The sequence below is a fragment of the Montipora capricornis genome, chromosome 7 (genome assembly GCF_036669925.1).
Source record: "Montipora capricornis isolate CH-2021 chromosome 7, ASM3666992v2, whole genome shotgun sequence".
In the NCBI taxonomy this organism is placed as follows: Eukaryota; Metazoa; Cnidaria; class Anthozoa; order Scleractinia; family Acroporidae; genus Montipora; species Montipora capricornis.
Window position 1 is genome coordinate 13,920,060 of NC_090889.1, and position 25,000 is coordinate 13,945,059.

A 25,000-nucleotide genomic window follows, 5' to 3' on the forward strand; every position below is an offset into this window, starting at 1 on the left:
ATCGTTTCCAGAATCGCTCTCTCGGGCAAAGAGAGTTAACTCGACTCTGTGAACGAAAAATGAAAGAAGAACAGTATTTTCAGCTTCAATATTAATTGTTCGGTCATCCCTGTTAACGTTCGAACGTCACATATGTAAGGATATTTTTAGAATGGTTCCCATTTCACAAAAAGGGCCCGACAGTGACAAAGAGTCCACTGAAACAACATGTTAAGTTTCAATCCACAGCATTCGTGTTAAAAATCGCACGATCTCGAATACACCTCTCAATTAGATGGTTTGAGTGCCGTTTCGAAATTCTCAAGACTGGACGAGCTTTTGGTGCAGTTCAGTTGTCGGAACGTTTCAAACACCGCCACGAGAATTTTCTTTATTTCAAATTGTACGTACGATTTTTGTTTGTTTGTAGTATTCCTAAACAAATTCTCTCCCTCAATTCTTAAGAAAGGTTTTGCGCACATTACCAGCGCTTATTTATGAATAACCTTTACGACAGGAAAACTCTCATACGGGTTTGATTGTTTGCTCTATCATGTGTGACGTTTCCATAGAACCATTATTGGTCCTCTACAAAATACAATTCGGGATATTGAGGATATTCCATGACCGCTGGATTATTCGAATTTTATCTTCGATTTGCTGATGGTGTCTCTCACGAGAGGAATAAACAGTAGAAAATTCAAATCCATCTTACTTAAGTAGTTTGACCGGAGGCTTGGTCGTTGGTGGACTGGGCGTCATCATGGCATCACTTCCGCCACATGACGTAGATTGACCAGCGTCAAACATTAAGCCACAAACAAACCGCTGGGTAGTTTGCGGCTCAGGTGGCGTCATTTCCTCCGGACAAATAAGCACAAACCGAGCTTCTTTCTCCATATAGCTGGTGACGCGAACAGAGCATGCGCCGTAATCTAGGTTGCTGGGGACTTCTCTTGCTCTCCTTGATGACGCATTCTGTTTAAACGAAAAAAAGAAATTACAGTCTTGAAACTCAAACGGTTAGTGTTGGTGTATAAAGGGTTGCTGCGTCGGTGGAGAAGTGAAACAAGGAAATTAGTTTATCAACTGAGTTGATATGGTAAATTGACCACCGCGAGGGAATTCCAAAGCTGAGTGGTCAATTATGTATGTATGTATGGTTTGTAAAACGTCCACCTTACCTTGTTAGCATTATTTGGAGCAGACTTGATTAAATTTTCGATTTCTTTCTCCAAGTCGAAAACGCTTCCGTAGGAACGACCCTCTGGCAAAATCATAACCGTCTCTAGTTGTTTATTCACGCATTGAAATCCGCGAGGTGATCGATCAGAAAGGACACACGTGTCCGTTCCATTACATGGATTGCCAACACAGGCAGCTTTGTCCAATTCGCATGTCTTTCCTGTCTTTACTGAGGTACAACTGCATTTGTAAGAACCATCAGTGTTGGAGCAAGTACCGTTGTAAAAGCATGGATCTGAAAAAAAAAAAAAAGAATGCGGACCTGACAAAATGTCTGTAAAATCGGTGTACACGTAGTCAGTACGACAAAAATATTAACTCGTTTCGACGAAATAAAGAGAAATTTTCTTTCAAGTTAACAGAAGTTGTTTTTGTCTAAACGAAATAACTACTGCCAGTTCCATAAACTTATGCCAAAACAGAACATTTAATCAGGCTTGACAAATTCTATTTGGTTCAGTAGCAAATCCAAAGGAAGTTGTATCATTTAAGATCTTTTCAACGAGTAACGCTGTCGGGGACACTTTCACCTTCTTTGCATTTTTGTCTTTGGATATTCGTGTGCGTATGTAAATTTGTTTGTTTTTCATTTTTTGTCTGTCTTTGGCAATTTATCGTTTAGCATCGATGGCGCAGTGGTGACAGCATTCGCTCATCACTAAAGTGTTCCAGATTTGGCGTCACATGTTAGTTGAGTTTGTTGGTTCTCTTCTCTGCCTCGAGAGGTTTTTCTTCTGGTACTCCGGTTTTCCCGCCCCTCAAAACAAAAAAAAAAAACAAGCTATGATTTGATATGAGTTAATTTGATTTCTGTACAGTGTCTCCGAAGTTAATTATTATAGTTAATATAACAATTTTCAAGCATTTGGAAAGGAATAACAAACACACCTCCTCTACATTCATCCACATCAATTTCACAGTGGTCACCAGACCAACCCGGATCGCACAGGCAAGTGTACTTTGAGCCTTGGCGCGAGCAATCTCCATTGTTTTTACAAGGATTTAAGTCACATGGGTGTTCCTTGCATCTATCAGGGGCTTTGAAACTTGTCACTTCCACGTTCATTTTCAGCACCTCGCTCAGGAGTTTCTAGAAAAACAAAGTTTTGAGTAAAATCAAGGCTTTTAAAATAGTTATTACAATATTCATGGGGCTAGAATGTTAGCGGTAGTGGTTTTTCAAAGAGTGTTGTTAAATCAAAACCAGGATGAGACATCTTAAAACAAGAACACGTACTCTGGCTAAAAATATTTAAAAAGTACAAGCTTTCGACCGCCTGACATACAGTCTTCAACGGGTAAAATGATTAGGGAACCAGAAAAGGTATCTAGTGTGATAAAACAAGACATTGAAAAAAAGCTTGTACAATTTTAAATATATTTAGCCAGAGTAAAATGGCTAAATCACAATCGTGGAGGAGGGAGCACAAAGAATCATACCTGAAACTTTTTGACGTCAAATATTTGACAGGTTCCATCTTTGTTTGGATTCTTTACGGAGAGGGTCATGGACACTAGTGCTTTTTTGCCTGCAAAACAGGTAACAGGTAAAATCGTGACGTTTTGATGCAGCAAACCAAAAAGGAGCTCTTACATCTAACAGTGATATTAGGGAGCTTCCGCAAGAATGAAGACGATCGACGGCTACGAGAACGAGAACACAATGAAACAATAGCTCTAATGAGCAAAAACAAAGACACCGCACGCCCTGCTCGTGCGTTTTTTCATTTTGGTACATTTTTTGTCTTCCTCGTCCTGACAACGTTAGGGACCTTAAGCAAAGACCACGACGACGGCTACGAGAACGTTGTCCAAAAATATTATTTCCCATTATTGTAATAATTTTGCGATTACTGCAAGTCGCTCGGCTTGGAAAGTGTGACTACAAATTCCAAGAATAAAATTGGTGGCAATGGTGTGGATGTATAGGTCGAAAATTGACATGACCTCAAATTTGATCATTTCACGTCGTTGTCAAGACGAGAATGGCAAAGAAATGTATCAAAATGTAAAACGCACCTGCAGGGCGTGCAGAGCTATTAGGGAGCTTGAGGCAACGAGAACGTCATCTCAAAATATAAATTTGCGTTATTTTAATCGCTTCGTGCCTATTTCAACGTTTTTAATATGACAAGGATGCGGTAATTCCTCAAAGATGACACCAGTCGGAAAGGCATTCCATTTTAGGAGAGAAAATGAAAATTTATCCTCAAGTGCTGACGTTCTTCATAAAACCAAAAACTTGGCTATTTCACGTTGTTGTTTTGCTGACGACGGCAACGAAATGGACAAAAGTGACAAACGCACGGGCAGGGCGTGCAAAGCATCTTAATCCCGGGAGATTTGAATTGGTTACAACATTGAGTTAGCCGATTAGGTCTATGGAAGCGTTTGCATCCGAAAACGCAAAGAGCTTGTTTTGGTTTTCAAATTTCCTAGGCGCTCTCATTTTGAACAATTGTGACGGGTAATGGTTTCTTTATTGTATTCAAACAAAAAGCTTTTATTTTGAAACAATTGGGCAACCAATACACGTCACAGTTACTCAAAATGGCAGCACCCGGAAAACCAAAAGAAGCGTTTTTGAATTTTGTTTATTTCGGATACAAACGCTACCATTAGAAAAAGTTCGAACAATTTTGATGGTAAGCATTATGTTCAGTATTTTAAAGTTATCTTCTTATTTTAGTGGAGATACAAATAACTCGGTCTTTAAAAACGCCGTTGTACAAATGCAGTGAAACTGTAGTCACTTGCTTCGGACGTCAGTCGATACTCTTGCAGTTAACAAGCAACTACTCACCGAAAACCTTAAGGAATGCAAAGTTAGACTGTATTTTGCCAGCGATATTGGAAGCTTCGCAGTAATATCGAGCTTCGTCTTCGTTCAGCGCATCTTCTAATACAAGCTGTGGGAGAAATGGTTTAATCCCTGCAGCTTCGACCATTGGGATGCCATCCTTGAACCACCCAAATGAAGGCACAGGATCCCCAGATGCGTTGCAATACAGTGTGATCCTGCCTCCCAGCTGCACGCTGCTGTTGACTGGTTGTACTGTGATCTTTGGTGGATCTGCAATTTGTACACGAAAGCAATGAGATGAGAAACTTTGTTTGTCCGCCAATATGCGTATACTTCAAGTTAAATTACACTTATTTGTCTAATGAAGAAGCGATTGCGCTACGCTGATACAATTCTCCAAAACGTCCCGTTAAAATTAAAATTCATATTTTTTTGGACAAATGGCATAAACGAAGATGAAAGGAAGATGAATACTTCAAGATAATTTTTGACGAAAGAAATGTATATTTGAAGTGCGAGTTATGAAAGAAAGATTGATGCGATCCTCGCACTTAACCAATGGACAATTTCCTTCGTTTATAAGCTGCAATCAAGTAATCAATCAAATGACTTCTAAGCTGCAGGTAAACGTTACATTACCATTTACGGTTACGTAAGCCACACTGGACTGTATCAAACCAGCTGGACTTGAAGCCAAACAAGAATAGCCTCCCTGGTCATCTTCAGTGGCCTCCTCAATAACGTAATCACCGTGATCATCCCAGTTGGAGACAAATCGTCCATCTTTCATCCAGCGGTATTCAGGCTTGGTGTTGCCCTTGGCCAAACAGCTCAGCTATCAGGGAGACAATAAGCTTAATTACATGATGCATCTAATGGATAACATGAAAAACACATAATTGAACAGACTGCAACGCGCCATTGCGTCATTAGCATGTCGGGTGAGTAACCGACTTCTTTAGGAAATGTGTGCCAAAGTTTAGAATGGGCGACTGGCAGACAAACATCGGACCGATATGGTAAAGGGAGTTTTATTGTGAACCGTATTTGGTAAATGATACCTCAGGGCTAGGATGAGGTTATGTTGCGGGCCCCAGGTAACATAACCTGAAATTGGTTGTTAACAGACATGTTTTAACGTTGGGAGACACATTTTTGCGCGAAGTGGTCATTTCTCTTACACGAAACATCTTTAAATTACACATTTTTACTACGCGTGGGCTTGATTCGAATCTCCCAGCCTTAACTCTCTTCCCTTCAGATTGTTTTAATCATAGATTAATTCACGGCACTGAATCAGACACATGTGTGGCTTTAATATCAGCGTTTTGTGCTTTTGAATAAAGTACAGCTTTTTCGTATCTTTTGCTCAATCAAAAAGCTTTAAGAACCCACAGAAATATCGCTACCTATTAAATCAGTGATCTTTGTTAGTAGAGCTGGGAATTGTTAAGATTTAAACCCAATCTTGATCAGAAAACAGAGTTCATAACGTTAACAAATTCCTCACTATAGTGATCCGTTACAGTCTTGTCGGAGCTATCATAGGGACAATTTGTGACGTGTACACGAAAGTAACAGGATTTCGATATGCTAAACCTACTTTGTGTTTGTCTCCCACAAGTCGTGTTGCAACACTCGGTTTTTCGGTGAATTCACACAAGGTGTCGGCGTTTATGATCCCGTCTTCAGTGACTTTGAACACCATAGCTTCACATGTGATACTGATATTGGAGATTAGAAGAGCAGAGAAAGAGATTAAAATGCATATTAGGGTATTTCTGATTCTTATAATGATATCCATGCCGCTCATACCGATTCTAGTTCTGAAACTAATTTCGATACCGATATTGTTCCGTGGATATCGATACTAATACATATATACATACACACTTAATTGACCACTCCCCATAGGGCTTTTCAGGGCAAATGAAACACAATCACGACAGAACAGAACATCTGACAACAACTGTTACGAATACTAACTGGCCGGAGGCATGCCAGTTGGCTATTTCCAAGTGCAGCTGAGATATTGAACCAGGGACTACCAGGAACAAATTCAACCAGTGGTCAGAACGTGTCTTGAGACCTCAAGGCAAGCGCCCTAATCACTGGGCTATAGTGCCTCCATGAAGACTCAAAATTGGCGAGACAGAGAGTCGAACCTGGATCAATAGCTTCACATAATAGTTTCCGATATCAACTAGACTAACGAGGCGAGCAATATCAATATCGATATAAGCAATATCGATACCGCTTCCTAGTGACACTTATAAGGACCACATGACAATACTGTCCGAAAGTTTCTTTATCGGGCATAAGGATCAATTACAACCATAATCCAATTATTGTATACAGTCATTGCCTCGCTTGTAGCTGCTGCGAGCTATTTCCTGGTGATATTTTGCGTTCAATGGCAATGGGCATTCCTTTTTGGCGACATTATTTATACCAAAAATGTTCTTTCTCATTCAATTTTTTTTCTACTCTCTGAGAGTACTTAATTACATGCACGCCCAATTTTAACGTTCAACACAAAGTGTTCCTATAAGTCGAAGCCTAAACTGCTACCTATTTCCAACGATAAGGTAAGGATAAAATGAGGTTTGAGTTATTTTTAGCTTAGGGGAAATTCACTTGTTTATCCTTACTTGAACAAGTGATGAAGAGGAAGTGGAAACTTTGTGACGCTTATTGAAATAAATGTTCGTCTAATTAACATTTCTGGACAATTTCCTGTCAGTCGAAGACACTACATTCTGGCGTTTGATGTTGAATCCGCCATTATGGAGACAACCCTAACCCACTTGCAAGTATGCAAGTAACAGCTGATACAGACTCAATCTGCTCTTTGTTTGGTACTTACCTGGTTTCTATAGTGACATCAACTGAGCTGTTTAAACTGGGCTTTCCCATGTCATAGGCTTGCACTTTTACTAGCCGTTGTCCTTGAACCTAACATGAAGAAGAAGAAGAAAATCAATGGAGATTGACTATATGCAGAGATTTGCACACAGTTTAAAATAATACCTTTTTAAAGAAGTGTCAGTTTTCATCTCAGCGAAAACGGGGGAGGTAACATAGAGCTTCACTTGCAATCTCGAAAAACGACTAAGACTTTGGATTACGCGTAAAGCTGAACAATAGGTGAATCTTTCTTTACTTTTTTTGCATTATTAGAACAGAGGTATCGTTTTCTAATATCAGACGATAATAAAGTACTGACATTGAAAGAGCATTGCATAAGGAGCTATCTCTGAAAATGAGAACCCGATTTACCAGATAATCTCCAAGCAATGACGCTTTGAAAATTCGCAATTTTTACAAATGTATGGAATCATAAGCGCCTTTGCCACCCAAGACATTGTCCGTTTTTGATGGCTAACAACTGGCTCATCAGCTAAAAGGCTTAAAATTGGAGATTTAACTAAGTTTAACAAGTTCTTTTACCTTTTGAAGTACATTTGTAAGTATCAAGATGCCTTCTGTGAGCAAACTAGTATTTTAATTAATGAAACAAAATGCGAATAATGACGTCAGCAACTCCTCTCACCTCGGTCTGTTCGAGAAGTCGGAACTTGACTTCTCCACCCGCACCTAGATCGTCATCACTCGCGGTAACTCGGCCGATTTCCGTAGCGTCTAGGCTACCAAGCTGGAACTTGTAGTTAGGGTGGAGGAAGCGAGGTGGGTTGTCATTAACATCCGTTACAATCACATTCACCAAAGCAACGGAAGCTAACTTGTCCTGTTCGCTACCTTCATCTGAAGAAACACCAAAGATTCCTTCAATGAATTTTCTTATCTGTAGGTGATATTTTAATCGGGTATGGAATCTTTTTTTTTTTAATTACAACAAACAGCACAGATTTAGCGGAAACGGAAGATGCGAGAAATTGATAGTTTGTTTGTGAATCCGATATCGAGTAGTTTTCACTGAATCATATCGATGCTCTAATTGATAATTGAGTAGAGAGGGGGGGGGGGGGGGGGGGAGTAGAAATACTCCTAGTTGCTTCATGCTACAAAAGCCGGAGACAAACGCCAGCCGGATGGGCCTTTCAGGCTCTTAACAGAGACCTTGTTTCTTTTTCTTTTTTTTTTTTTTTTTAACTACGTGTATACTTTATTTGCTACATTTTCTTACTCGCGTTCCCATCGCCACTTGTCCTGTTCACACCACAATCTTCGCGACCTGCGCGGATCACCAGTCGGAAAGACTGGGCAACTTCTCGGTCAACGCCTGCTGAGCTGACCCTGACGTTTCCTGCAAGAAAATTACAGCATTCTGTAAATCCTTCTCTCTTTAATTAATCAGCAAGGCTTTCCTTTTGCCAAGGGTTACATGCCTAGAAATAATGATTTTAGACGCATAATTTGCTTTCCATAATTTTTTTAAAACTTAGCATAGCCTCTTTAAACTTTGCTCATTGACTGCATGTGTGATGTCAACAGCGTTAATATCACATGATGCGAGAGTCGTGCGGCTCAACACTTAAAGTGGGAACGTCGCAGAAAGGATACTTCCGTTTGTTGTTTGCCTTACTGAAAATAACATATCTCAAGGCCGGTCTGGGCATCTCCGACTCTGCAATCTCAAGTTTTACCTTGAAGGGGGATTCTATGCATCTAGAAGTTCGATAAACTAAGCCCTTGATTGAGGGGAGATTTTCAAGATTCGTATTTATTACTCTAAGGGCGCTTTCCTTTTGTCAGAACTGGCCGGCCAGACCCGTCAGTTTGCAAAGAAAATGCAACAATTTAAGGAACACTTGTATGATAATCCCTCGCATTCTTTTGGACGAGCATATATCATCCTCGAAATGTGTTAATTTGAAAGCGTTCTAGAGTTAGTTAGTCCTTCCAAATGCCCAATCTGGCCTGTCAGTTCTGTCAAATGGAAAGCGTCGTAAGACGAATACATCCCAGGGTTTAATTGCAAGCAAAAACAGACCCAACATACCCTGCCTGTCAATAGTAAAAGCTCCTCCAGTGTTACCAGACCTTATGGCATAAAGCATAATCTCATTGTTTTTCAGATCAGCGTCTGTAGCAGTAACTTGAACTATGCTCTGATTGAATTCTAAGTTCTCACGAACGGTAACATTATACTCTGCGGGAACAAACTCTGGGCAGTTATCATCTACGTCAATGACATTAATGGTGACGTCACCCGATGACGTCAGCTGTGGATACCCTTGGTCGCTAACGCTTATTTTCAATGAGTAGCGATCCTGTTTTTCACGATCTAATGTCTTTTGTGCTATTATTTCACCAGTGAATGGATTTAACGAAAATACATCCGAATATGCATTGGTCGTCAAGTTGAACACAAGTTGAGCGTTGGTTCCTATGTCAGCATCCGTTGCCATAACGCGCATAACCAAAGCTCCGATTGGTGAGTTCTCTGGGATACCACCCTTAAGAGAGGTCTCATTAAATTGCGGTCTGTTGTCATTTACATCGAGCACTTTGATCGCTACTTGTACGGATGACGTCATTGGTGGGCTTCCCAAGTCGCTTGCTATAACACTCAAGGTATACGAATCACGTGTTTCGCGGTCCAATGGCTTGGACAATGATATCACACCTAGAGAAGATAAAAAATGAACTAAGCAGTCTGCAAATTCGAATACACTTCCCGTTGCAATCTCATTCCAGGCAACTAGCTTTTCTCTCTTCAATTCATCCGCTAAAAATTCGCATCGATCCCCTCTTGTTGTTAATACGTAAATTTACAACAAGCAAGCATCTATATTCCTCTGTACCTTATTACAAACTGTGCCTTATGATAAACTACAATCAGCAACCATTAGTGCCAATGAATAGTTTACAATGTAACCTGTTCAGTGTGCCATCATTACTTCCCGGCGGAAATACGATAAACTGCAAATCATCAATCCGTTAGTGTTACTGACTAGTTTACAATGGATGCTAACCTGTTCGGTTGCCGATCACAAAAGTGCTTTCATCATTTCCGGCGGAAATACGATAAACTACCATTCCACTGAGGCCGGCATCAGGATCAACAGCAAGCACTTCCTCCACAGCACTCCCGGTTGAAACATCTTCTGAAACATTAACAGCATAAGAAGACTGCGAAAACGAAGGTGCGTTGTCATTCACATCTGATACAGTTATGTGAATTAAAACCGGCATCGAGCTAAGCTGTGGATGTCCATGATCTGTGGCCATGCAGATCAGTACATAATTTGAGGTATTTTCCCGGTCGAGCTTCTTGTTAGTGGTTATCAAACCTGTGTCGTGTGAGATAACAAAAGCAGACATATCATTGCCGAAGTTGATACTGTATGATATATTCGCGTTTTTGCCAAAATCTGCATCGGTTGCACGGATTGCTGTTACACGGGAAGAGACACCTATGTCTTCTGGGATTGTGGCTTGTAGAGTAGAGAAGTTAAACTTCGGAGGATTATCATTCGTGTCTGTGACGTCAACTGTTACTGTGGCAACGTCTGATAATGCGGGCTCACCGCCATCGGTGACCTTCACTTGAAGTACGTATCTGTCAATCGATTCTCGATCCAGGACATCGGCTGTGGTGATTATACCAGAGGTAAAATCGACACTAAATGCGTCCGTTTGGTTGCCTGGCAATACGGATTCAATGGAGAAAGTCAGCTGACCAAAAGGATCCAGATCTGAAGCGAAGATTGTTGTAACAGAAGTCAAAACAGGAGAATTTTCCGGTACGCTGGCGGAGAATGTAGACTGATTAAATACCGGATTGTTATCATTTTCATTAATTACATGAATAGCTACACTCGCAGTGGTCGTAAATTTCGAATCTGATGCGGAGACGGTTAAGTCAAACCTCGGTGTCAGCTCAAAGTCTATTGAGGTAGTGGTGTTGATCCAGCCAGTTACAGGATTGATAATGAAGTAAGATTTGGAATTTCCCCCGGTGATACTATACGTTATTACTGCATTGCTTCCTATGTCATTGTCGTTTGCTTTTACTTGTAACACTAGCCTGGGATTCAAATTCTCTTTGATGCTTCCTAAGGATGGAACAAAAGACGACAGAAAACATCTTTAGCGCACTCAAATAACCGACATCATATTACTGTCTCTTTAACCCAATCGCCCCTAAACCTGACCCCATGTATTTACCAGTAAAATCTCCTGACGTTAGGTAGAGCGAAGTCTATAAATAGACTTAACTGATTAGAGTGTGATGTGAAGTACTAAGTATCTACCCCATTTGAACCACGTGAGCGTTAGCCCTACTGATCGAATGGGCCCTCACAAGGACAGAGAAAAACTCTGACCAGGGTGGGAATTGAACCTACGACCTTCGGGTTTGATCACCGCTACTCTACTGACTGAGCTACATGGGAACAGGCCGTGGGAACTGAAGATGTTTAAGTCACGGCAATGAACATGTAAAAGGCCGCTCCTAACATAGAGAGGGTGAAATGCTTTTTTGAATCAATATTAATAACAATGAACTCATATCAAGTCGTAGGTCTGTTTTTGAGGAGAGGGGACAACTGGAGTACCCGGAGAAAAAATTTCTCGAAGGAGGAGTAGTACACCAACAAGCTCAACCCACGTATGACGCCAAGTTTGAGAGTTGAACCCGCAGGGCCACTTTGGTAGAAGGCTAGTGCTCTCACCACTGTGCCATTCCTGTTCCGCAGGCTTCGACAGCAAGTTTCTTCCTTAAATGCCATGATCTTTCGCTGATAAAATCAAATACGTGCATTTCCTACAATTATTCTTTATCATAAATAGCCACGTAAAGTTTTATGTACTTACCACGGAAGACTTTCGCGTCGAATTTTGGAGGGTTATCATTTTCGTCTTGGACAATCACATAGAATTCCTGTTTAGTATTCATCGCAGGGTTTCCCTTATCTTCTGCCATTATTGTCAGTTTGTAACTTGCTTTAGTTTCTCGGTCAATACTTCCATTTACTGTTATTTGACCGGATATCGGGTCGATATGGAAGGCATTGTTATCATCCCCTTTTAAGAGGGAAAATCGCACCTCGCCATTTTTGCCGAAATCTTCGTCAGTTGCAGAAACAGACCCAACAATGGTACCTGGTTTTGCATTCTCCACGACGCTAAAGTTCGCCACGTTAACGAATTTAGGACTGTTGTCATTTTCATCTAAGACAGTGAAATTAACACGAACAAAAGCTTCTCTTTGATTGGACACTGCGTTGTCTGTGGCTCTGACGTATAAGCTATATGCATCAAATGCTTCTCTGTCCAAATTTTTGTTTACGGCGATAATGCCAGAGGCGTTGTTAATCACAAAAGCATTGTTGGTGTTCCCGGAAAGAATGGAGAAAGTTACCCGACCATTTTCAGCGGCATCTGGGTCTGTGGCGGAAATGTGCAATACGTTTGTCATTATAGCAGTGTTTTCCAAAACAGACGCTTTGTAGAAGGGCGACGAGAATCGGGGCGCGTTGTCGTTTTCATCCAGTACCGTTACCGTGACAACAACGGTCGAGGAGAGAGATGGGGTCCCGTGATCCTCAGCGGTCACAACGAGAAGGTAAGACGCCGAATGTTCACGGTCTAAGCTCGCAGATGTTGTCAAAGATCCTGTATTGGAGTCAATTGTAAATTTACTGATATCACCAGATGTTATTTTGTAGCTGATCAGGGCGTTGACACCTTTGTCTTTGTCTGTGGCGACAACATTGGCAACCAACTGGCCTGTTGAAAACAATAGTATTATTATTAAAAAAAACAATCAATTTAATAAACCATCAATTTAATAAACCATCTTCTCAAGAATTCCTACGAAAATTAAGCATCAACTCCATACTCATACGCCTTGTGTATTAATTTGCCAGGGGTTTGACGAACTGTCTCATGGCGGAAAAAGGAGAAGTGTATTTCAACTTCATAATCGACAAGAGAGAAGCATTCACAAGGTAAATAATAGAGAAGAAAATGTGAAGAGCAATAATTTCAAAAAAAAAAAATGAAGAAGTGAAGCGAGGGCTTTCTTTTCATCAAAATTAGAGAGCTTAAACACACGACGTTTTTGAGTCGCGGCAGGCAACTGGAAGTGAGCTATTTTCCCTTTTAATTTGTCTTCACACAAACATATTTATATTGCAAAGTATCTGTTGATTGTTGGTGTCGATTACCTTAAAAATCTGGGGGACACTAATGTCCTGGCCATGGCATGCGGAATGTTCTCTTCCGGTTGCCGCCGGCGTCTCAAAAATGTCGCGTGCTTAAACTCTATAATAGAGGGCCAAAGCTTGAGACGTAAGCTTTCGAATGTCTTTAAAGGTCTCTCTTTAAAGGTTTTTTGGGACCACTCATCAGGCCGGCGCTTATCTCCGGTTTCCGTAGCATGAAGCGACTAGGAGTATTTCTACTCCCCCCTGGATGGGATGCTAGTCCATCACAGGGTTACCCCCAGCATTTCGCCGGTGGAGAGAGGCACCGTGAGGGTAAAGTGTCTTGCCCAAGAACACAACACAATGTCCCCGGCCAGGACCCGAACCCGGACCACTCGATCCAGAGTCGAGCACTCTAACCATATCAATTTACCATATCAATTTACCACATCAACTCAGTTCATAAACCAATTACAGTGTCGCACTTCCCCACAGACGAACCACCACTTTTCGAAAGTGGTTTTCGAAAAGTGTTGTAACAGCAGGCCTACTGCAAGACTTAAGTAGTGTTTTCATTTCCATACGTCCTCAACGTATACAAAAGCAGCATTTTCTCGTCAGTTATTTAAAGACATTGAATGCAGGTCCGGCCAGGAGAGATTTAAAACCTGCGACCTCCCACTTGGTTTTGTAATAGAGATTTCAACCGCTAACAAAGTCAGAATCAGTTTTTACACGTGAGCAAGAGAACACAGACTCGAACTGTAAATCATTCTTTGAATTTCAACAAAGAGGTAGAAACTAAAAAAAGAAAAAAAAAGTAGACAATAAAGTAAAGAATTTATTGTGAAACTGATAGTTTACCTGAAGAAAAGTTTTCCATAATATTTGTTGCATAGCTAGCCTGCTGGAAGTGGGGCGCATTGTCATTGACGTCAAGTACTTGGATTGTTGCATTGTGGGTAACAGACTGTCCACCTGCGTCTCGAGCTTCAACTGCTAACGTGTAGTTTTCAGTCTTTTCCCTGTCAAGCTTGGCTGCGACAGTTATCACTCCACTGGTGTGGTGTATAGCAAAGGCACCACCCGTGTTTCCACTCAAAATTGAAAAACTCAATTGATTCCCATCCGCATCTGTAGCGTTCAAACGCACGACCCTTGTTCCTATAGCGACGTTTTCTCTAACCATAGACGCCTGCAACGACGTGTCGAAAACAGGAACGTTGTCATTTACGTTGATAACAGTGATGTTGACTTGCGCAGAAGATGACAGTGGGGGAGACCCTCCATCCTCTGCGGTCACATTGAGAATATAAACTTTCGTATTTTCATAGTCCAACGGTGTTGCTGTGTGAATGAAGCCGCTTGAGTCAATTGAGAAATTTCCATTGTTTGTTCCTTGAAGACTAAACTTCACTTGACCGTTGGTTCCCTCATCTGCGTCTGTTGCCTCCACCTATAGAAATGAATGCAACAAAGTTCTAAGCAAGAAGACGAGTAGGCACTTGTGGAACATCGCATCCCTGGTCGGAAGCGTATCTTTTCACCCAGTAGACTATTCGCCCGAACTGAAAACCCGTTCTTACGACAAGGGGTGGTGCTGGACTCCAAGAGAGCAATGTTGCCATGTGGTGCCATTTCCACTGGAGAAAAATTACTTTCATTTCGGATACGCCATCTTTGAGCTATAGGAAACTCATAGGAAATAAGTCTTTAAATTAGATTGAGATGACATTTGTCATCCATGCTGATAGGAAAAGATGTCGGAAAGTGGCGTTCTCGCCATTTATGTGAAGGAAATGAGGAATTTTGCTTTTAAAAGCATGGCAATTCCTTTATGAGGTTCTCGTGCAAAGTCGAGAGACAGAAACATAAAAATTAGCAAGAAAAAATTTCGGAGTCAGCCTGTCACCACGGTCAACGTCAACTGAGTAATTATGCGTGAATTCAAATGTCCAGCTAAGTCAAAAATACAAAATTGCACAGTAAGAGATGCGGATAAGCTTACTACAAGAAGAGTCATTATTATGCAAATTAATATGCAAGTTATCATTATGCAATCTAGTACGTAACGCATAGTTATTCTGATGACCTTGACAATGGATTCAGAATGACCTTGAAACGTCGGCTTTCTCGTTATAATTTTTTTAATAGGTTTCTGTGCATGGAAATTACTATTATTTAAAACTGAGACAAAAAACAACAGCCATTTTTAATGAAATGTACTGTTCCATAGAAACCGACATAACATACCTTCAGTACTCTGGAGCCTGTTGAAGCATCCTCTCTGATGTTACCATGGAATATATTTTTACTGAACACGGGCGCATTATCGTTGACGTCATCAATTATCACTATGACTACTGTAGTACTTGAAAGTGAGGGCACTCCAGAGTCCTTTGCGAGCACAGTAAGTGAGTATTGAGCGTACGTTTCACGGTCAAGATTGGATTTCACTGTTATTGCACCAGAAGTAGGATTGATGTTAAAACTATAACCAAGAAAAGAGATTATTAGGAGAGGGTCCCAATGGGGTCGTGGCATTTACGGTTATTGGCTAAAATTTTGGCTCTTTTACGGCTATCGGTTAATTTTTTTCAGTTACGGTTAACAAAAAAATTATAAATCAATTTCTTTTGTTTCAAAGAGTTAAATATTAATAAACCTGTATTTTTTGTATCTTTAAGCAAAATAAAGGTCTTGGGATCATCTCTGGATGAAATAAGTTATTTGATAGATCATACTTTTAAGTATTTCACTTCTAATACTATTTTACCCGTAGAAATGTCAACGGTTACTTTTACAAATCTAGGGAACAGTTTCTTTTACGGTTAACTTTTTTTCACCCCATTTACGACTAACGGTTAAAATTTTTCAATTTTTACGGCTATCGACTAAATTTTTGGACGTTTTACGCCTATCGGTTAACCCCATTAAGACCCTCTTAGGAGTGCTTATGTTGATAAGGTGTGTCAAACTGGAGTAGGTTCCAGTCTCGATAGTGATACGACTTTACTGCAGTCTTGTGCTTACGTAACTCAGCTCAAGCGCTCTGCCACTTTAGCAGACTGTAAAATCAGTTATAATTGATAAGAGGGGTGTAGGGATCGCGCAGTGGTGAGAGCACTCGCCTCCCACCAATGTGGCCTAGGTTCGATTCCTCGGCGTCATATGTGGGATGAGTTTGTTGGTTCTATCTTCTCTGCACCGAGAGGTTTTTCTCCGGGTACTCCGGTTTTCCCCTCTCCTCAAAAACCGATATTTGATTTGATTTGCGTTAATGTGTTGAATTTCAGTTTACAGTGTCCCAAATTAGTGTTCCAGCGCTAAAATACTAGATAATTAAATAAAGTTCTTCTCCTTTCCTTTAGGGGACACTGGTATACACTGGAATACTCTAAGAAAACTCTCACGTAGCAGCGCAGATACGTCCAAACATGCACGTAATTAGATGCAGGTGGATTTCAATGAGCGTCACGAAGTATCCCCTTGCTGTTCTCCCCAACTTCAACATCACTTGTGTCTCGGAATACTTAACAATTATTCGCTGAAGGCGAAGTGATTATCGGTGAATATTCACCGAGACGAAGTCGAGGTGAATATTCACCTATGATCACTGAGCCTGAGGCGAATAATTGTTTTAGTATAAATACACAGGTGATTATTTCAAAAAAGAGAAAAAAAAACATTTCAACGCGAAATCATCTTCACTTACAGTGGCAAAACGACTACTGGCAGCCATTTTGTCCGTCGAGGTGATTATCGGCTGATAATCCGAGATAGCGAGCCAATGAGAGCGCGCGATTTTGTATGATCACCTGTGTATTTATACTAAAGATAATTAACGTCACAAAATGTCCCCTTACTCCAGTCCTTAAAAAGGCAATGTCACGCTATTTTGGTGAAACTTTAAAATACTAAAAGACGTCTTTGCATCAATGAAGACCAAAAAATAATGCTGTAGTTTTGTTAGCACTGATGATCACCATTGAAGTGCACTGAAGCTATTCTTTGTTGTTTGCGGCCAAGGATGGAAGGGATGAAAATGGATTGAAACTTGAAAAAAACTGGCCACTTTTTTTTTCATATTTGGAGACATTTCTGGAAATAAGTGTTAATTTTGCGTTTCGCTTTCTTCACTTGCTTTCGTCTGAATCGTTAAGGCAAGAGAATGACATAACACTTCTACTTGAAAATGCATTTTTCTTTACTCTCACATGGCTTTTATTTTATCCTAACAGTCACCCGTCCCACCCGAGTCCATGCTCAACAGTCTTACCTGTCAACGGAATTTCCCGCCAAAATGCGGTAAGTAACATAACCATTTTGTCCTGCATCTTTGTCCTCAGCAAAGACTCGCCCGACTTCATGAGCAACCATAACATCTTCTTTGACGTTAAATGAGTAACTTGAATTCAGAAACTCTGGACCGTTGTCATTTTCGTCCAAGATGTAAACTAACACTGACGTGGTAGCATTAAATGATCTCTTCTTGCTAGTTTTTGCGATGGACTTACAGTCCTCCGCCATAACTGTCAACTTATACACTGCGATTGTTTCTCTGTCTAAGATTCTGGCGGTGGTGATTTCGCCTGTTGCCTGTGGAGAGATGTATGCATCCTTTAGGAGACGCTCTCTATTCAGTCTATAAGCTGGAGTCTTTAGTCCATGTTTTAATTTTATTGTGCCACGGGCTCCAAATACCGTTAAGTAAACAGATACTTGTTGACAGTACTTCAAGTGGGTACAGTTATAGACTATTTTGACACAGGTCTCATATCTTTTTCAAAAGATTATTAACAAAACCGTGGTGGAAAAATAGTTAGGAGAACAGCTTTGAGCATTGGCAGGGGCTAACCTCGTTGATGTTGGTTTGGGGCTTGCAAAAATGGTTCTGTGCATGCCATTAAATTGGAACGACTTATAACCCTAGAAGCAGGAGGAGGGGTTGTCTAACACAGCAACATCATCAGATTCACATTTCTTGGTGTAGTCGTCACAAAGTGACCCTTTAACTATGATCTTAACCAAAAATCTAACAAAAAAAGTAATCAATGAAGTCCTTAGGGTTAAGGAGACACCTTGTGACATTCTGTGACAGGTACGCAAAGTGCTATGAATCCATTATGCAGCTCAGTTAATAACCTCTCACTAACCGCCCGCGAAGGGCGTATTGGGGAACAGGGCCCGAGGGCGAGGATTTTACAGTGCACTGTGCACTCGGTCCGTACAAAAACTACCGAGGGTCAATATTCCCCAGTATGGTCCCGAGCAAGCGAGGTTAGTAACTTGTTTATTATATGGTATCGTTTCTTTTATCGATCGGACACTTCTCAGCTTGGTAAATGTTCGTAATATTTGTCTTCCATCAGGGAACTTTGAACGTTAACCTTTGCGATCAACTTGAGTTTCGTGGGAGAGAGAAAAAATACGGAAACGGACCGTTTCCATGGTAATGGTTCGTACTGTAAAACTGCGACTAAAAACCAGCCAATCAGAGTGTTTAATTCAGCCCGAGAATTGCTTACCATATAATGAGTATTGGACATGTATGGAAGCAGGAGGCAGACGAGTTGTAGAATATAATCAAGGGACGAAATAAGATTCTCACTTACGCTGTTTATTTGGAACGCGTTGTTGACATCTCCGGCAACTATGGTATAATACAGCTGACCATTCAGACCTGCGTCCGGATCCGAGGCAGTGACGTAACATACCGCAACTTTCTTTGCCAAATTCTCAGCCACTGAACAGTTATAGATCGAATTTGCAAATGAGGGCGGGTTATCATTGACGTCATTAACCAACACAGTGACGTCAACCGATGACATCAGTGGAGGTTTCCCATGATCAACCGCTGTCACAACAAGTTGATACGAAGCTTTGGTTTCACGATCTAGACTCCTTTTCAGAGTGATTAAACCACTTGTACCATTAAGGTTAAATGTTCCTTGCTCGTTACCGCTTTTGATTGCATATGTTATCTCGCTATTTTTCCCTGCGTCGTCATCTTTGGCAAACACTGTTGTGACTGATATTCCAATGATAGCATCCTCATTAACGCGCGCAAGGTAAGGTGATTTGTCGAACAGGGGCTTATTGTCGTTGATGTCGGAGATCGTGATCTTAACGTCAACGATTGCAGACTTGGGTGGTTTTCCACAATCACGAGCTTCTACATTCAGAAAATAGCTAGCCTTGTGTTCCCTGTCGAGTTTGGACAGCACGCGGAGGGCTCCTGTAATGTGGAGAGAATGTTTGAGTAAATCATCTTTTCCTTTGTTTAGTTATGATGTTCAGAAGTGGTAAATGAATTTCTCTTGCTTTTCACCAACGTAATGCTTTTCACCAACGTAATGTGAGCGCACCGTCGACCTCGGGTTTGTCAGTTGAACTACTGTTACGTGTTACGAGTTATCGACGTTAAATATGGTTACTTTACTACTACTACTACTACTACTACTACTACTACTACTACTACTACTACTACTACTACTACTACTATTTCTACTCGTTCAAGCTGCTAACTTTTGGATTCAGCCCTGAGATAATTGTCCCTTGCGATTCTTTACCAGTTGTTCGTAGTTTTCTACTCGTTTTACTAAACTGTAGCCTATTAGACAGCAGGATTTAAGAAACGATGATGGTTATGCCGGCAAAAGCGCAATATGGAATACTTTGCCATAATTCCATCTGCATGTTTTTTTAAAGAACGGTTTTAAAGTAAGGATAGATAATGAACAAATCATGACTCTTGTATCCTCACGGTATTGTTGTTGTTTTGTTGAGTGTGAATGAGAAATTCTCAAAAATAAGTGCCGCACGTGCAGGCTGTCTTAGCCAATCATATGATTGCTTCGTGACATTCGTTGTCGTAGCCGTCTTCGTTTCTTACACTCCCCAGTGTGTGGGCCGCAATACATACCAGAATTCCCATCGATTGTAAACACTCCATTGCCATCTCCTCCCTTAATAGAGTAAAGCAGTCGTCCTCTGGGTCCTGAGTCCAGATCCGTGGCTAAAACCGATCCTATATTTGCATGGATTGTTGCTCCCTCACTGACCGTAAAGCTATATTGTGATTGGTTAAACTGGGGCGCGTGGTCATTGACATCTTCAATATCAACAGTGACCTGCGCATTCGCATCTTTGGATGGTGCGCCATTGTCAGCTGCCTGTACCATCAAGTTGTATTGATTCTTTGTTTCAAAATCCGGTGAATTCTTTACCAACAAGGAACCTATCATTACATAAAAAAGAAAAGGAAAAAACAACGTAATTAAACTGCTTCACTGCTTTGCTTTGTTTTGTTTTGCGCGCTTAGTTATTAGTTCAAAACTCTTGCGCCATATCCTTGGGCAACGTTAGAAACTCAATTTGTCCTTTACTCTCTGCTCGAGAGCGTTTTCGCTCGTTTTGAGCTTAAGACCTAGCAATAAATAACATGCATAAATCTTGCTGTAATCAGCAGGATAGATGATCTAAATATATATGTAGAAGGCCGTCATCCCTTTTGCTCTGTAAAATCAAGAATATGGATTCTCTAAGCAGCGACGTAAATAGAAGTGAATCAAAGCTCTGATGTTGACCTACAAAGCCATCCTACACATGCGTATTTCAGACGATTTCATTCTGTCGTTTTCTTCAATATTTTTTTTATATTTTAATCACATCGTTTTCGAAATCACAGAATTTCAATCACTGATCAAGAGGAAGGATGAAAAGGCGAGAGGTGTTTTTTTGATTTTCTTATACTATAACCAAGAACCTTGAAAAACAAGTACAAACAAGCGTGAAAGAAGGAGTATGAAAGATAGAGGTAATCCCCGCAGTTTTCTGGACAATTTGATCAATTGTCTCTTAAAGAATCTGAAAACGTCAGGCGGCTTGAATGACATTCAAACCCATAACCTCTGCGATGCCCGTGCAATGCTTAAACCAACTGAGTGAGCTATGAAGCCACACAGTTGGGAGCAGGTCAATTTGTTGGTTTCATGTGTTCCCCTGAAGGACTCGATGAATGAAAGAAATGTATACAGCTATTTCGAGAGAGTTTGACAAGAATAAAGTGCACGCGACAATCCCGAAAGGTAATATGGGATATGATCAATACACTGTTGCTAACGACTGTAGCTGTCGAACCTACTTTTGTTACTTTCCTTCAGCACTCTGGCCTCCTGTACGATTCTTTTAAATTTCTTTGAAAAACAGTGCACTTAAAATCACCCACAATACCTTTCAGGATTGTCGCGTGCACTTTTTCCGACAACGTTTCTCAAAATAGCTGTATATCTGAAGTACGGGTTACATTTTTTAGGTGTCTATAAGAGACAATTCCTTAGATTGTCCAGAGAAGTGCGAAGATCGCTTCTCTATTTTGTCTGTAATCCGCACTTCAAATGCACATTTGTTTCATTCAAAGGAGGAGTATATATTTCGCTATACTGAAGTACCTGAAGAATCAATTTCGAATGCGTCTCCATCGTTGCCCTGGATGATGGCATATGTTATTTGTCCGTTTGACCCAGAATCCAGATCGGTGGCTGTCACCTGAGAGGACACAATTGTAACCGTTATCATTTTAGCAATTGCGTAGAGGACTTGGCCTGAAAAATTTAGGACTTCGACGGTGTTTGAACCCGTGACCTCCCGATGTGACCCTCTAACTAACTGCGCTATGAAGCCACTGATGTTGGGAGCTGGTCATTTGTGGGTCCAAATGATACAGTGATGGATGAATCAGTGAACGAAGTGATAGATGAAATATATGATGAATCATATATTGAACTGCGGATATGAAATCAAATGAAGCTATGATCCTCGCAGTGCAAACTATGTATTATCTAAGAACCGCAAACCAAAATACCTGGAAGAAAGTAGTTCCTTTTGGCCTGTTCTCTTTGACTGTAGCTCTGTAAGAAGACAAACTGAACACTGGAGCATTGTCATTCACATCAGTGATAACAATCTCAAGGTTTCCAAACGAGGACAGCGGTGGACTACCTCTGTCTGTCACTCTAATGTTCAGTGTGTAGTTTTGCCTGCAAGAACCGAGGAAAAAAATTGATTGTTATTTTTGTAAGTTAGCCCTCATTTTAAATTTTACACTATGGGAAACTGTAATCTATTGTAGTGGCGTGATTAGAGGAGATTAGCTAAACAGGTTGCGGACTCTATAACATGGATTTACGAAACAAACGGAAGGACAAAGGAACAAACGGCTAATGCTAGAATTAATGACCTCGGTACACCTCGTAGACTGCAAGCAGTCCCTTCTAAGTCAGTCGAACCGCCTGCTTTAGTCACGCAAGCGAACCTTAGAGCCGAGGAGAAAATGGGGATAGATCCCCTCGGCTCTTCGGATCACTTGCGTTACTAAAGCGGGTGGTTCGACTGATTTAGAAGATACTGCCAGCAGTGAATACGACTATCGACAGATACTACAGTTTTGTCAATTTTAAATGAAAAAATATAAAGATGCAAAGAAAGAAACTAAACTACAACGAGTCACCGATAGAAATTACGTTCTACTATCTGTAGCAGCTAGAATTGTGTTGTTGTGGCTGGAATGTAGCTCCTGGAATTGCGTTCTTCGTTCCTTAAATCGTTCCTTAATGCGCCATTTGTTACTTAGTGCGTATTATTTCGCAAGTTGCAAAACGTTGTTAATTGCCGTCTACGTTTTATGTTCAAGTAATTAGTGTGTCAGAGTTATTTCCTGTAGTCTTTGGCACGTTTATCTGTTAGGTATAAATCGAGTTTTGGCGCTGTTACGCATAATTTTCTTCTTTCGGTCATTTTCATTCGCTTTTCAGTACTTTGAGAGTAATGTGGGGGACACGAGCAGCAGACGTTGAATTTTCAATTTTCTCTCCAAACATCCACTCCGTTTATACTAGCTTCATTCGTGCAATGTTAATACACACTTTCCACGCCGAGCAACTTGAAATAATTGCAATATTATTCTAATAACGAGGAATAATTTTAGCCAAAGTTCTCGTAGCCTTCGCCGTCGTCCTTGTTTAAAATGACAGAGGCTCTAAAAGCCCACGACATTGGTAGAATTGTCAAAGAAAGAACTCAAGCGGCACGTAAACTGAAAAACGAACAGAATTGGAAAGCCTAAGTAATACGTTGCCTTACTTCGTTTCAAAGTCCAGTTTGCGAGCAACCCTTAAACTCCTGTCCTGAGCATCCAGATTAAACGAGTTGTCCTCATTACCAGAGTCAATGTAACTACGAATGTCACCGTTCACTCCTGTAAGATAAGTAAACAGAATCACGGTTAATAACGTGCAATCAGACTAACGGAGTGAGGGCGGGTAGTTGCAGATGTGTTAGTTAGATTTTTGGTTTTAATGAGGACATAACCGCCCCGTTGGTGTTTTGAACCACCCTCTGAGAATTTGACCCCGTGCATAGGTTTCGCGCACAATGAGTAAGTGCAGACATTTGTTCCTTTTTACGAATGATGGACAAGTTCCCCCTCAGTCTTTCCATCTTACCCTATACCATTCTTAACCATGTTTTTTTTTTTCTCGCCAAGAATTACTTTTTCCGTTACCAACATTGAATGGAGACGAGGAGGAGGGAAAGTGGACAATGGGCTAGTCTTTCATATCAAGGGTCCGAAATATTTAATGTCCATAAAACAAAAGAACAAAGCGAACAAAGCAATACCTAATTAACAAGGCCTAATCGGAATAACAATGGTTCTTTTGTCCTCCGCTATTTTAGTCCGGTATATAATCTTCCCGGAAAATCTACGTAACATACAGATGAAATTTCATAATCGTGGTCTTTCCGGTACTGTCTCAACTATTTTTGTCTCATCTTGCAGCTGACATTTGCAACTTATCATTTCACCTAGCGTACGCCTCCTACGACGTGATTGAAACTTTAAGCTTGTTCCAAGATTACTCATTAAATGCAAAAATAGATTTAAATTAGTTGGGTCTTTTCTGTAGCCGTCGTCGTTTCATAGTGCTTTGCTCGTATGTTGTTTTATGACGGACTCGTCTTTTTTTATTATTAATTACGAGTCAAAGCATGTGAGCTTTTGTGGTGATCTTTATAAAAGTTGAAATAGCGAGCCGCAGGTATGCTATTCTTATCCTCAAACAAGAGAGTATGAAGGTAAGAAATGTAATCCCTCATATTGGCCCTATTCCCATCGTAATCCTTCTTAAGTTATTTTTAGATCTCCTGCGAGATCCGGTATTCCCAGGAGGGTTAACTGATAGGCAATCATATGTCTCCATTGTTACCAACGTTGACACCCCCCCTGTAGCTCAGTGCCAGCCCCCTTAAACCATGAGAGAGAAAGTTGTCTTTGGGACATAACTTGAACCCACAAGTGATCAGCTCACAGTTGACTTCATAGCTCAGTTGGTAGAGCAAGTGTAGCGCAGTCGCAGGGTCATGGATTCGAGGCACCGTTCAAACTGGGATTATTTCATGCTAAAACTGCTTAGGTTGCTCATCTAACTGCAATATCATCATTAAGACACTCTGTCCCTCTAAATACTTTAATCCAAATTTACCGTTCTCTGATTTTCCCATATACATACTACGGAATTGCTGTTTGGGGCCAAGCTGCACAGGTCTATTTGAACAAGGTCTTTATCTTACAAAAGCGAGCTCTTCGGCTAATGTTCTTTGCTGGTAATAGATCTCATGTTATTCCTTTGTTTGTCTCTGCTAATGTCTTACCCCTCAATATGCTTTATTTTGAAACAGTATGTTCTCTTATGCACGACATATCTACCAATTCTGCGCCTCAGAATAACTGTGATGTTTTTACCTCCTCATCTGACGTTCATACATATAACACTAGATTTTCTGATGCTGGTAATTT

The 25,000-nt window shown here is 40.7% G+C and overlaps 1 protein-coding gene across 1 annotated transcript in view; it reads right to left on the reverse strand.

Annotated features, from left to right (window-relative positions):
- Positions 1–25,000, reverse strand: part of LOC138058232 (protocadherin Fat 4-like) — a 56,416-nt gene that overhangs the window by 8,573 nt on the left and 22,843 nt on the right. The window contains exons 11-32 of the mRNA XM_068904130.1: positions 23,287–23,401; positions 22,010–22,184; positions 21,597–21,693; positions 20,069–20,383; positions 18,759–19,381; positions 17,423–17,742; positions 15,397–15,634; positions 14,008–14,599; positions 11,810–12,724; positions 9,967–11,049; positions 8,991–9,617; positions 8,175–8,294; positions 7,581–7,792; positions 6,894–6,982; positions 5,631–5,751; positions 4,667–4,862; positions 4,028–4,297; positions 2,665–2,753; positions 2,113–2,314; positions 1,164–1,459; positions 695–957; positions 1–46 (exon numbers count right to left, since the gene is read on the reverse strand). The exon at positions 1–46 is cut by the window's left edge and continues 91 nt beyond it. Coding sequence (XP_068760231.1) covers positions 1–46; positions 695–957; positions 1,164–1,459; positions 2,113–2,314; positions 2,665–2,753; positions 4,028–4,297; positions 4,667–4,862; positions 5,631–5,751; positions 6,894–6,982; positions 7,581–7,792; positions 8,175–8,294; positions 8,991–9,617; positions 9,967–11,049; positions 11,810–12,724; positions 14,008–14,599; positions 15,397–15,634; positions 17,423–17,742; positions 18,759–19,381; positions 20,069–20,383; positions 21,597–21,693; positions 22,010–22,184; positions 23,287–23,401 — 7,004 coding nt within the window. The remainder of the gene's footprint in view (positions 47–694; positions 958–1,163; positions 1,460–2,112; positions 2,315–2,664; positions 2,754–4,027; positions 4,298–4,666; positions 4,863–5,630; positions 5,752–6,893; positions 6,983–7,580; positions 7,793–8,174; positions 8,295–8,990; positions 9,618–9,966; positions 11,050–11,809; positions 12,725–14,007; positions 14,600–15,396; positions 15,635–17,422; positions 17,743–18,758; positions 19,382–20,068; positions 20,384–21,596; positions 21,694–22,009; positions 22,185–23,286; positions 23,402–25,000) is intronic.